General features: G+C 41.2%; 1 protein-coding gene across 1 annotated transcript; it reads right to left on the bottom strand.

The window, feature by feature from the left end:
• Positions 1 to 4,059: 4,059 nt before the first annotated feature.
• ABHD10 (abhydrolase domain containing 10, depalmitoylase) lies at positions 4,060 to 13,133 on the bottom strand. Its single transcript, XM_042868290.1, has 5 exons — positions 13,040 to 13,133; positions 10,039 to 10,222; positions 9,170 to 9,281; positions 8,116 to 8,253; positions 4,060 to 7,661 (listed from the first exon to the last, which is right to left on the bottom strand). The coding sequence occupies exons 1-5, from the start codon at positions 13,131 to 13,133 to the stop codon at positions 7,320 to 7,322; spliced, it is 870 nt and encodes a 289-aa protein (XP_042724224.1). The 3' UTR covers positions 4,060 to 7,319.
• Between the last annotated feature and the right edge of the window lie 876 nt (positions 13,134 to 14,009).

The raw sequence follows: 14,009 nt of genomic DNA on the forward strand, positions 1-14,009 counted from the left end.
GGTAATTTAACTCTCTTGAGCTGAAGAGCAAAGGTCTCTCCCTTCACAGATGTTGGCTCTGCAACGTGTTCTCGAGGGATCATTCCACACCAAGAAAGCTGAAAAGCCATCTTGTCCTTCAATATCAATTTTTAATAAGGCTTTGAAACCCAGGAAAGCTGCAGAAGATTGGAAGAACACCAGACTCATACCAATATTTTCAAAGCACGGCAATCAAATTGTAAGCCTGCTATTATGTCATCAAGCCACAGAAAAAACAATGGAACGAGTTTGGCTTGAAAAGAGATGGTGATGATACAATGTACTAAGAGCTCTGCAATACAGTGTGCTTAGTGACTGCACACTAATTGATCAGGGAGCTAAACTGATTCTAAAGCAACACGACTCAGTAAAGAAATTAAAGCTAACTGTAATGACTGAAATTGAGAAATTAATTATCAGGTATATTTTCATTGAGTTTGTACAGGAACGTGTTTCCAGGCCTGAGCTATTTAATGTGTTATCAGCAAAAACAAAAGAAGCCCAAACTCTCAGTAACATAAGCCTCACAAGCTTCAATGAACAAACAACAAAAATAATGACAACTCCTTGAAAACAGTCTACCTGGAAGCAGGTAAAATGGTATCTCAACATAGCCATAGTCAGAGACAGGAAACTGCTTTATAGAATGTAGCACTGTTCTGTGGAGCAGCAGATGCTGAAGCACAGAGGGTGATGGAATATCATCAGGTGGGCACAGTGTCTGGGTAAGATACTGTGACCAAAGGACTCCACTGAGCTAAGTGCAGAAGGTGCAGCAGCAATGAGAATCACTACAGCTGGTTCTGACACTCACTCTCCACAAACAGTGCTGAAAGAATACAGGAAATTCAAATAGTTATTCCAGTGACCAGAGGACTGAAAATAGACTCTTTGCAGTGAATAGGAAGTAAGAAGGATTACCTGTTTAGCTCACCAAAACTGCAAGTGCAATGGCAAGCACATGTGGTTTCAAAGCAAAGGAGAATTCAAGTTTCTTTTCTTGGATAAATGCATACAACAGACTGATGGTCAGAATCATGACATGGAAGAAAGGATCAGACTTTCAGCAGCAAAAGTATTACCATTAGAATATTCCACTTACAGTTTCCAATAGATTTTGTCTCATTTATTTTTCCTTGGTAACCCAAGATTGGAACTTAGAACTAAAATAGAATTCTACCGAGTGAATGGAAGATGGAGCTAAAATAGAATTCTTTTTAGCGAATGGAGAGGGAGCTTGAAGACTTCAAATTAAGATTTAATGCCTGTAAATGCCATGGCTCATCTTATACTTCAAATAATACAGATAATCACAATATTACAAGTTTCAAAATCTTTGTAAATCTGTGAACAGCTGCCAGCAACAGTAAAGCTGATGTTAATTTCCTCACTACCTGTGTTTAGACCCGCAGCCTTCAATGCCTTCTAACTGGAACACAAAGACAAAAGTACACCTTGCTCTCCCACAAAGCAGCCCTTGACCTTTGTTAGATTTGGTGTTTGTCAACTCACTCCATAGAAAAAGTCTGGCGATTTCAGCCATCCCCAAATGCTGTCTGTCAAAAGTATGCTGATCAATTCCCATGAGATAAAGCAATCCAGCAATTAGAATAACTGGCAAATCCAGTCTCCTTTCCCCCAGTCACCACAATGCAACAGCAAGTATTTCACAACCAGGTTACAAAATAAAAATAAAAAAATAAAAAAAAAAAAAGGGAAGTTTCCAAAGTTGTAGAACTTTGAGCACATCCTTTCACAAGGAAACTCTTCTGGAGGTTTGCTGAAGATGCTCCCTATGTATACACCTATGTGCTGACGCTGCGGTTTCTAGAGATGCACAGATGATGCTAAGGATAAATATGAACTCTGTGCAAGCCCAGGGCATCTGTAGAGAAATGCAAGGACAGAGAAGTATTCTGCAGACCTGGTCTGTTTATGGCCTTTCTTTGTCGTAAGATACTTGGATACGTTCTACACATGAAAACAAACAAACAAAAAGCTATTCAAGCATTGCCATCTTTTAACTGCACAAACCAGGTGGCAGAGATATCAGAACCTGGGAGACAACTTGCTTTCCAGGCGCTTGACAGCAGAAGCAGTCTTAATTCTCAGGATCTTCTAAGTCTTGTTGAGGATTTACAAACTCCCTGGAAGAAAATCAACATGTATATTTCATCAGATAACCTTTTTATCTGTCACCAGCAAAACCAATACCTTCTAAGAGCTACTGTGGCTTGAAAATCACATTGTCATATGCATTCACCGAAAGAACAGAGAAGTATCATCTTTATTTTAGTGTAACATTGGTTAAAACAGAGAGCAAGACATATCCAAAAATAAAAAAGAAAATAAAAAATCCCTCAAATACATATTCTCTTATTATTATTATTCGAGATTTCACTTTGCTGTTAGGGACTGCAAGAATTAGCAACTGAGGAGGAGCACATCCTGCCACAAGTTCTGCCCTGCAAACCTGCTAAGTACAGAAGCAACACAAAGGATCCTAAGGCCCAACCTGCCCCAAGACAACCAATGTCTCCCAGGGACTGCTCTCTCAGGAAGAAGGCATGGGTGGCCCATGCACATCCCTTCAGCCCTCAGGTGTGCTGCTCCCAGCATGTTTGCCCAGACACAGCACCTGCTCCCAGCCAACAGGCAGAGCCGACCTTCTCACGTTGCCATGTGGGAGGCAACCAGACCGCTTGGTGCCAAGAAAGCCAATGGCATCCTGGCTTGTATCAGGAGTGGTGTGGTGAGCAGGACTAAGGAAGTAATCCAGCCCCCGTACTCAGCACTGGTGATGCCTCACCTCAAGTACTGTGTTCAGTTTTGAGCACCTCAGTACAGAAAGGACTCCGAGGTACTGGAGCAGGTCCAGAGAAGGGCAACAGGGCTTGGAGAATATGCCCCATGAGGAGCAACTGCAGGAACTGGGACTGTTTAGTCTGGAGAAAAGGAGGCTGAGGGAAGACCTTATTGCTCTCCTCCAATATCTGAAAAGTTTACAACAAGAGTGGGGTTGGTCTCTTCTCACTGGTGAAAGGACGAGGGGAAACGGCCTCAAGTTGTGCCAGCGTAAATTTAGGTTGGATATCAGGAAAACCTTCTTTACAGAAAGGATTGTTAAGCATGGGAACAGGCTCCCCAAGGAAGCGGCTGAGTCACCATCCCTGCATGTGTTCAAAAACTTTTTGGATGTGGTGCTCAGGGATATGATTTAGCAGAGGGCTGTTAGGGTAGTATGGTTAGGTTGTGGTTGGACTTAGTGATCTCTATGGGCTTTCCCAACCTGAGCAATTCTATGATTCTATAAATACATACCAAAGAGAGATGAGATACTGCAGCAATGAAGTCAATCTAAACTGGGTGAACTGACCCATGAGGTCATAAAGCTTTAACATAATTGTTTACTTTTTTTTTTTTATTTAATAAATAATTCTGAAGTGTAAGGCAGACCTCTTTCTAACAGGACAACTGAGTAATACTTAACAATGAATTTCACATTCAATGACTAATTCAATGAATTAGTATTCCCCAAGGCAGTTTTCCTTCTGCTCTTGCACTTCTTCAGAAAACGCTTTAACCGTGTACTGCAGTACAACTAGAGCACTAAAAACATGAGAGCAGCTGTGAACATCACTAGTTGAAAGTTTCTTCTCTATAGCATACTTTTACTTGATATGAAAAGCAGTGTACCGTAAATCATTTTGTTCCATCGAGTAAGCATGTCCAAGGGAAAGCATGTAATCAAAATTAACATAAGAAAGAAGCAGCAGGAGGCAGTTCCTCTCAGGCCTGTCCAGCTAGGATGTTTTTGTACTCAGTGTTTGTGCAAGAGAAAATAAACTGCCTACACTGAAGCTGTATGGTACACTTCATACCATGGAACTCAACCGAGAAAGAAAAAAAGGCTGCTGCATGTACTACAAAGCCAAACAACAGAAGGTGCAGAACAACTGGAATACAAGACAGGATAAAAATTGATGCAGAAAAAGTTACATTAGCGCAGCTCACTATTCAGAGGCTAAGAGTGCTTGCTTGATAGGAAACCAGTTTAATATGCTTTATAGACTTTTTCAGTGCATTATGGTCTACTGCAGAGCTTAATCACACACATATGCAAAAGAATCCACCATTTCCCTCCCTTCAGAAAGAATCATCATCTGTGTTTCACAATTCAAGTAGTTCCACAGATTTTTGCAGCAAATTGGAAACAAAAACATCGTTAAGGACAGAGACAACTGAAGTCAGTGGTTAATACTTCTGTTTCTTTTGGTGATGTCTAGCACTTGCTTCTTTGATATTATATGGTAATCAAGCTTCTGTGACTTGCTATATAGGCTTTTTGTTACTTACTCATGAAATTTGATTCCTTGGCAGGAGTTAATGATCAGTATTTAAGATGTTATGCACAGAAGAAATATACCCCAGGTGGTTTGATCAAAATCAACAAGAGAATATGCTGAGTTGCTCTGTTTGTGTCCAGAGCTTCCACGTTCCACATGGCAGCAGCATCACTCCCTACATCTGTACTACACTTAGTGACAGATGAGCCCAGAAGTCGTTTTCAGACCTGCCAAAAGTGAAGGATAATGAAGACGCTTACCAACAACTTAAATTACGAGTACTTAGCAAAAATAACTAAAGATAGATGAAGGTACTCAGAAAAAAACAATCCTCCAAGAGCCACAAGATAGAGCTGCTTGTACTGGTAAATCAGAAAACACAAAATACTGTTTAAATGTGCATGTTACATATTCATAAAATACACTTTATACTTGGCAGCAAATTAGATGTATGCAAAAAAACAAACAGAGGCTAACAATTCATTACAAAAAAATTCTAATAATTTATACCTCTTTCCAAACATGTGGTACCCTAGTTTAATATAATATTTCCACAGAAGTTTATTAATACTTGTCTTTTTGCTTATTATACTTATACAACTAACATTGAAAACAATTCATTATCCAGACACCTACAAGGCAAAGATGAAGGAGATGCCACATGCAGTAATTCTGGGGACAAATATAGTATAGAAAATAAACTGACAACACTCTAACATACAAATATTTCGTTACTCAAGATTGTCAAGATTTCCTGAGAGGTCAAGAGCTGGCCATCAGTACGATGTAAATCTCTGGTTTCAGCACTGGGAAAGCTGTGCCATAATGTTGTTTTCCTTCAGACTTTCTGTTACTGCAATTAGCAGCACAGCTTTGACAACATGATTATGGTAACAGAGAACGTGTTGGAGCCTATTGGTTATCATCTATCCCCTCTTCCTGGCATTCTGAACACAAGCTGGCAGTGATCAAAATGCTGGCAGTTTCCAGCCTGAACACAAGGAAAATGCTGTGCCTGCAATGAGAACAGAGCTACAGTGGTAAATTTAGAGGAAAACACATCTGCCTACAAAAAGTCTGCCTCTTCATATTTACAGGAATACATACTGAGTTAATAAAGTGGCAAGGGAGAACAGAGAGGGACACTAGTATTCACTGAATCTCAATGCACTGTCTGGAATAATATCTCTACTAAGGAAGTACAACCTGTCTTTGCACTTACACCGTATATAACAAGTGAGGGCTGTAACTGTAATGTAAATGCTATCACTAACTGCCATTCAGCAAGGAGAGAAGTAAGGAAAACAGGCAGATCTACCAAACAACTAGCACAAAAATACCCCTATCATGACTCTTTGGTAATGCTGACATTAAGGCAACTGATGCTGCAGTTTTGTATCCTCAACAACTATACTCACCTGCCTTCTCTCACCTGAACGCTGTTACAACAGTGGGGAGACAAAAACCCACTCTCCAAACCACTCACACAACTGTTCCCCTCACATCTGTTTTCCACTGTCTTGCTCAAAGGCACTGCAACAAGACGACCTTACCCATGAAATATGAATAATTAAATAAACACTGTGGTGAAGCTTTGGAAGAATACAGTGTAATTCTTTCGAGAGAGTTACACAGCTCCAGATTATGCACACATATAAACATATTTCCCTGTCTGAACTGCTACAGTTGAACTGAATGTTTATAGGCATGAGCCTCAATTAAAAACCAAACCAAACAAAAAAAAACCCTAAAAGGCATCTATCATAATTGCCTTAATTGATATTAACTATTCCTGAATTCCTGCACTGCACCTTTTTCAACTTTTTCTTAGGAGGCAAAGCAATCCAAAAGATGTGACGGAAATACCTTTAAAAATTATCATGGGTGATCTACAAGCAGAAAGTTTTTAATTAACTTGTGATTTCCCTATATCTTTATAACTCACAAAACTTTTCAGGTTTTATTATGTGCAAGTGTCCCATGGCTACACATAGACGGTAAGTGTTTAACAATACACAAACACACTGAGCCTTCAGGAGTGGAAAGGGCTGAGCAATCTGCATGTTGTCTTTGTTCATTTTCCTCAAAAGTATGTCTTCAAGAGGTTGTAAAGCTTCAAAACTTAAGGAAGATGTGAAACTGCTGACTTAACACCAAGATGATATATTATTCCCTTAAGAGTAGTTCCATATATTATTTTTTATGAAAGGCATGAAGAGATGACTTGGCATGACTTCCGATGAGCATATATAAAAGGGTTCTACCTGTACTTTAAGGCTGTATGTCCTTAAGCTCTTAAAGCCTCTGCAACAGGAGTGGGGGCATTCATCTTTGTTAAGTTTTGTCTTCATATATTATAAGGAAATCCCAAATTAACTTACTCCTTATTCATCACCCCAAGCACACCATCAGGGAGTGCCTTTCATTTTAGAATGTAAATACTGCTTAAGAATACTACCATCAGTGATGAAGAGTCTGCTTACTTCATATTGTTCACTATTTCTAATATCAGCAAATTCAGTAAACACTTAAATCGTGCATTGCCTTGCACAGATGGATGAAATACAACATTATAGGAAAACAACTGTGCTGAAACAGCATCAAAAACATGGGAAATTGAACTTGTACTGTACAAGGTCAACAGTAACAAAACTGAACGAGCATTTCAGTACAAAAGGGTAGGAAGCTCGTGGAAAAAAAAAGATTTAAGAGGTAAAGCAGAGGTTCTATACCCAGCAGCAGCACTTCCTTACATTTTGGTCTATCAGTGCAAATGCAGCATTAAAAAAAAATATATCTATATTTACAAAACAGAGGTAAGGAAACAGCAGATAGAGCTCTGTTCCTACTGTGATAGTCACGCCACTAGAATAATCTCAGTGAGAACAGGGTTTCTGCTACTGATGGAAAAGAGTCAGGTGTAGGCTTCATCTATTCGTGCTGCTCTGCAGATTATGTTAGCATTGCCAACTTGTCAATTAAATCATCAACGGTATTCACAAGAAGTTTTGTGTCTTCCTTCCCACTCATTCGATGTTGGCCGGCTTTGCGGAGGATGACATCCACATCTTTGCTCAGAACACGATCAGCAACCTGCATAGAGATCTGCCAAGGGACGTCCCCATCCTTCATGCCGTGAATAAGACGGATGGGACACATTATAGGGATAGGGCTATTGAGCAGACAGTGATTTTCTGCTTCTTTAATGAAGTCGTAGGTCAAGGAGTAATATCCTTCCTCGTTATGCTTTGTTGGAAACTTCCACACACCTTTCTCTTCTATTTCTTTTTGTACCTATAAAAAGTGCAAGGTATAAAACACAGATGTTACTATGGTGTTTTTTTTAGAATGTTTCAATTTATTCTTGTTCTAAACACACTAAAACTTTGCCCCTTAAAAGCACAATCCTTATCTACAGTATGCTGAATAGGATTCAACCCAACTTTAATGCAGATATAAGGTATTTCAACACCGAAATCTAATAGACTGTTGAACAACAGGGATCTGACTTCACATCCTGTATGCCACAGTAACATAAACACAGGATAGGTTCATACCAGCATCATACTAGAAGCAACATATTTTGCAGACACTTTGATTATCATAAATTTTCTGCTTTCCTCCACCACAAACACAGAAAAAATACTGGAAGACTTGAAGGGAAAGTACAGCTTGAACAACAGATTTTTTTTCAAGCATTTAGCTTGACAAATTTTTTGACTGCACAACAGACAACGATCAGCTTTACCTCAATGGGAAGCCTCTTAAAGGCAGTCACAAGATGGTCTGCTGCTACAGCTACTCCAACTAGAGCAGCGACTTTATCTGGGCGTGCTATTGCAGCATGAAGCATCAGCCATCCTCCTAAGCTGGAGCCCACTAGAATCTTAAAAGAGAAAAAATCAGATGTTATTTTATAGGAAACAGCTTTTATTTTCTTTTTACAAAGCGTCAGCTTTCATCTAACTACTTAAACCTCGGTCATAATCCTGCTGTCCTTACCCAGGCAGAACTGCTGTCACCTCCAGTGGAAATTTTGCCTGAGTAAGCACCGCAGAATCTGGAGTGTTATTATTCTTTTTGTTTGATATGGCTGATTATTGGCCTCTGAGACTGAAACACTGTAAACAAAATGAGAGTTGAAGCAATTCAGTATCGCATGCATATTTTTTTTCCCTTCTTAAAATAAATGCACATCACAAAGGCTCTGTGCAGTGACAGAGGTCAGCAAAAGCAACTCAGAAAATAAAATGCTTTTCAAATACAGTATTACGTTTTTCTGGGATGCAGACTGACTTTCTCACACTCATTTCAAAAGTAAATGAAAAAGCCAAACATATTGTTTCTGTTGTTGTTTTTTTTAAAGCTATTTTATCATATAGAACATCTTAACTTTCAACATTTCTGCAAATCCCTCAATAAATACATCAGCAGTGGAACAAAGCCTCACTCTTCCATGAGGAGAGCTTCCACGAGGAGCTCCTTGTCCCTCTTTGTCCCTCCACAAGCCTTTCCCAAATCTCTTGGGACCAGGCCAGGGCTGATGTAACCCAGCGCCAGTGACAGATCTGCTCTACTGAACCATCCCCTGCCAACCCATACCTTCATAAAGTTGTGATCCACTTGTTTGCGAAAGAAGCCCTACAAAAAATGTCATCTCAAATGAGTCTGCTTGACAGCTACCAGATGCAAGTTATTAAACAGAAGCTACTCTATGCAGCACCTACTGCAGTATATTTTTGATTGTACAATATTCCATCTTGAGGAAAAAACATGTTCTATATTTAAGAATGAAATACAACCTGTGGTCCATCTGTAAGTTCATCCAGTATAGACAGAACATCTTTTCTCCATTTCCCAATCGTACACTCCTCAAAGTTCCCCTGTGAACTTCCACATCCTGTATAATCAAACCTGAAAAAATGATCATCAAAAGTTGTGGTACCTACCTACAGCAACACAGGTACTAAAACTAAGCAGTATTGTTTAACAGAAATTAAACAGAGGACAATATACTGCACTGAATATTTTCTTTCTTGGTCCCACACATCACTGTGTGGTTTATACACATATGATCAAATAGTTGCATTTCACGTAGCCATATCCAAATTTATCAGGGTATTTCCCAAACAAGGAATTTGACAAATTCCCTTACAACTAAAAAACAACATACTTCAATATTAAAGGCTCTTTACAAGTGCAAAAGCTCTTCTAAATGCTTTATGCAATCAGGAAGACTTACAAAGCTCAGCATTCAGCCGGAATACTCAAAATATATTACCAAGCATGTGCACGTTTCTCCACAACCACAGAAGGCACGGGACAGCTCAGTACAATTCAGCAGTTAAAAACCATGCTTACAGACATAATATAGAAAAAAAAAAATAGTATTTCACATGCTAAAACTAATATTTCTAAGTGTTTTCTTCGTTTTTCTTTGTTGTGCCCTTAGCTTTAACATGTAACACTGGCTGGACCACAGAAATTTAGGTACAATTTCTTTCAAATTACATTGTCCTGATCTACCTCAGCCCCTCAACAGATAGAAATTGTATGTCTGAAAGAGAGGCACTCATTAGCTTGCATGCAGCACAGCATGCACCTCAAATCAAACACCCAAGTCTATGCATGATACCTATTTCATATTCTCAAGAACAACACTTTTACATACCTGATGAAGGCATGACCTAGACAGCTGCAGAAATCTTCAAGAGCAGTTGCTTTCTGACCATTCATATTTGACTGCAAGCCTGGAAGGAAAATAACCCCTGGATTCCTGCCTTTCAGCTTACGGTAGGCTAGATTCGGTCGATCTGGTCGAGTAAGAAAACTGACTGATGATTTCCACCTGCAAACTAATAAGGAGAGCTATGAAGTACCACCACCAAGACAGCTCTGGCAGAAATAATAACATTTTATAAAATGAGAATTCAGGAAATATATATATGTTATGTGAAATTAAGACACAGGCTCAGGAGAAAAGAAAAACAGAAGTGTCTTCTACACTCTTCAATACTGTAATGTAATGATTTGAAGGTGCTCGGTAGCAAGATCAGTCACATAAGGAGTCCACTCAGCAATGAGTAAAGTGGCTGACAGAAATGGAGCACTAAGATATGCTATGCTTCTCCTCACATTGTATATCATCTGGATTATTTACTTATCTCTCGTAAAATGACAGCTTCTTCATTGGCTTAAAAAAAAGTTAAGTGAATACCAAGTAATTCTGTTCTGAACCTAAAGCACTGTGTGGGATGAAATAGATAACACACAGCCTCTCACAGCTATTGCTGCTTGAACACTGAAAACTAGCAGGGTGATAAGCTCTGAGTCAAGTTCCTCACAACTGTTTCATCTTAACAGCATTCTTTTCCTTAGACACAAAAGGTTAAAAAATAAAGCTGTTAATTTCTGTTAATACAGAAAAAAAAGTATTAAACACAACTCATAAGGAGAAAGAGCTGACTGTTGTAGACCTATGAATTTCTCATCATCTCCTAAAGAGGCAAACATCTCCCATCACATGGTCTTGTGCATTCTTCCTGAAGAGGATAAATTCTACCTGCACTCAAGTGGCTCTGTCTTTACCTACAAGAAGCTAAATATTTTGCAAGTATTTAAAAGGTGCAAGATTATTTAGTTCAACTTCTTTCAAAGTGACCTGCAATGTACTGTCAGACCTTAGCAGTTTTCCCATCAGTACACTGAGAACATATTTTTTTCATTTTTGTTAAGGCTAAAGACAACAATCCAGACACATTTGGAAAGAAACACTGAGGTCTGAGCTGTTATTCGCATTAACAACCATCCACAAATGGAGCTGGCTTCAAGCAAGAAACACAGATTGATAAAGGAAGTGCTACCAAATGAAAACTATGTTGAGTTTCAACAGCTGCTACTGTATTTAATCTGAATTTAGCAGTCAGCTTTACCTCTACTGTGGATGAAGATAAGTGGTTTGTAGAGAGGTGTTACAAGGAATTAATCCACTCTATTATCCCTCTCAGCAAGGGAAAGCCTGGGCAGGACTTCTGATAAGACTGATAAGACTCTGACAATCTTTAGAGGAGCACTGGTTCTTGAATACCACTGATCAAAAAGCACAAAATGCACAACCCTAAAAAAATATATCAGGACACCGTGGTGGTATAACCACTGGTCAACATACTGCAAAAACCAGCTTTGAGAGTGCCACAACACTTAACTATTCTGCTGCTTCCTCTCACAAAGAAAGATATTATATTCAAGTCTTTTGTTTCAGTTTGCATGTGTACAAGTAAAAGTGCCATTTTATCTGTCACGTAAAGAGGGGACAGTTCTTCATCCCACTGATGCACGATGGGGAATAGATACAACACTAGAAGTTTATTTGTTTAGATACCTTCACACTATGCACTGTCTCTATCAGTAAGGCAATCAATTCTGTCTGCCTGTCGGTAAGAGATGCATCAATAACTGCTAAACTTCATAGAAAAAAGTGAGGAATATGTCTCTCCCATATGTACTCATAACCATCTTCCAGGCCATTACATTTCCATCCTATAGCACTCTGGAACTGACCTCAACCTGCCCAAGGCAAAGCAAAATTTAAACTGAGCCACAAGAGAACAAAACAACTCCATGAACGAATGCTGTGCATTCTGCAAGTTACTCCACATGCACCAGCAGCAATTCAAACTCAAATAATCCAAAAGCCTAAAGAAATCACCTCAGCCAGCCAACTACAATGCATACTTCCCTGCAGTCACATGCTAGGGCTCCTCTTTCAACAGCTGAGAACATTAATCATCTGCACAATTACCAGTACTTTCTTCTCCTTATTTCATAGAATCACCGCATAGAATCACTAAAGACCACTAAGACCATCTATTCAACCATCAGCTCCCCACCATGCCCACTACATGTTCCTCAATGCCACATCCACACAGTTCTTGAATGCCTCCAAGGCTGGTGACTCCACCACCTCCCTGGGCAGCCTGTGCCACTGCCTCACTGGAATGTTTCCTAATATCCAACCTGAACCTTCCCTGGTGCAACTTAAGGCCATCCCTCTTGTCCTATCACTGTTACAAGGGAGAATAAGCTGATCCCACCTCACCACAGCCTCCCTTCAGGAAGTTGTAGAGTGCAGTGATGTCTCCCCTGAGCCTCCTCTTCTCCAGACTCAACAATCTCAGCTCTCTCAGCCATTCCTCATAAGACTTGTGCTCCACACCCCTCACCAGTTTCTTTTCCTTCTCTGGACACGCTCCAGGGCACTGATGTCTTTCTTGTAGCGAGGGGCCCAATACTGAACGCAGTACATGAGATGCAGCCTCACCAGAGCTGAGTACAGACGGACCATCACCTCCCTGCTCCTGCTGGCTGCACTATTTCTGATACAAGCCAACACGCCGCTGGCCCTGGCCACCTGGGCGCACTGCCGGCTCACATTCAGCTATCCGCTAACATCCCAAGCTCCTTTCCCCCTGCGCAGTTTTCCAGCCACTCTGCTCCCAGTGTGTAGCAATGCACGGGGCTGTTGCGACCAAAGCGCAGAACCGTGCACTCGCTCAAGAAGCGGAGCGGCCCCATTCCCACCCCAGGGACCGGCGCCGTGCCCTGACACCCCTATCTCGCCCTGCCTGGCGGCGAAGGAGCGCCAGCAGGGCAGCCCCGGGGCCCCTCCTTACCCGGGAGCCCCAGGGCCGCGCTCAGCAGCGGAAACCTCAACAGCGGGACTGAGGCGCGGCCACCGCTCCGCCGCAGCCCCAGCGCCGCCGCCATGTCCGCCTCCACGCGCATGCGCCTCCGGGGCCCTGAATGGCGGACTCGAGAGGAGGGGAGTGCGACGGTCCGTGGGCTGGTGTGGCTGAGCGGGTGAACCCTGCCGGCACGGTCACGGGCAGGTAAAATGCCAGCCAAACTGCGAGGCTCTGGGACGTGAGCGATTGCCGTGGTGTTGTGAAACAACAACCAAAAAAAAATCAGTACCCCACGGTGATCGTTAATTTTTTTTAATTTTTTTTAATTTTTTTTTCAAATGGGGTGGATCGTAGAAATGAGAAAGTTACTGTGTAGGTACAGTGAGCAGACTGTGCTCACAGAATCACAGGATATCCGAGTTGGAATGCACTCACAGGGATCGCTGAGTCAACTCCTGGCTCCACATAGGACCACCCGAAATCCAAACTGCTGCCATGATGCCTCCCCTCAGCCCCCTCTGCTTTGGGCTAAGCAAACCACAGGACCTCAGCTGCTCCTCATAAACATTGCTCTCCAGACCCTTCCCCATTGCAGCCCTCCTTTGGATACTCTCTAACAGTTTTATTTCCTTCTGACATTATGGCAGCCAAAGCTGCACCCACTGCAGGAGGTACATACATCTGGGGCTGCCCCATCCCAGGTGCAGAATCCAACATTGCTCTTGTTCAGCTTCACGCTGTTGGTGATTTTGTCGAGACTTCTTTGCAAGACTTCTCCGCCTCTGAAGGAGCGAACAGCTCTCCTATCAGTATAGTGCTGTCCTCAAACTTATCCTACATCCCAGTCCTGCATCCAGACACCATCTCTACATCAAACCTTTCCCTTCAGATAAAGCACTTAATCCTGTAGAAAGGGGTGTGATTCAAATGGCTTTGGGAACACCACTGGTTTTGTTGG

The sequence above is a fragment of the Lagopus leucura genome, unplaced genomic scaffold (assembly GCF_019238085.1).
Source record: "Lagopus leucura isolate 7727_CA_CO unplaced genomic scaffold, USGS_WTPT01 Super-Scaffold_100001, whole genome shotgun sequence".
In the NCBI taxonomy this organism is placed as follows: Eukaryota; Metazoa; Chordata; class Aves; order Galliformes; family Phasianidae; genus Lagopus; species Lagopus leucura.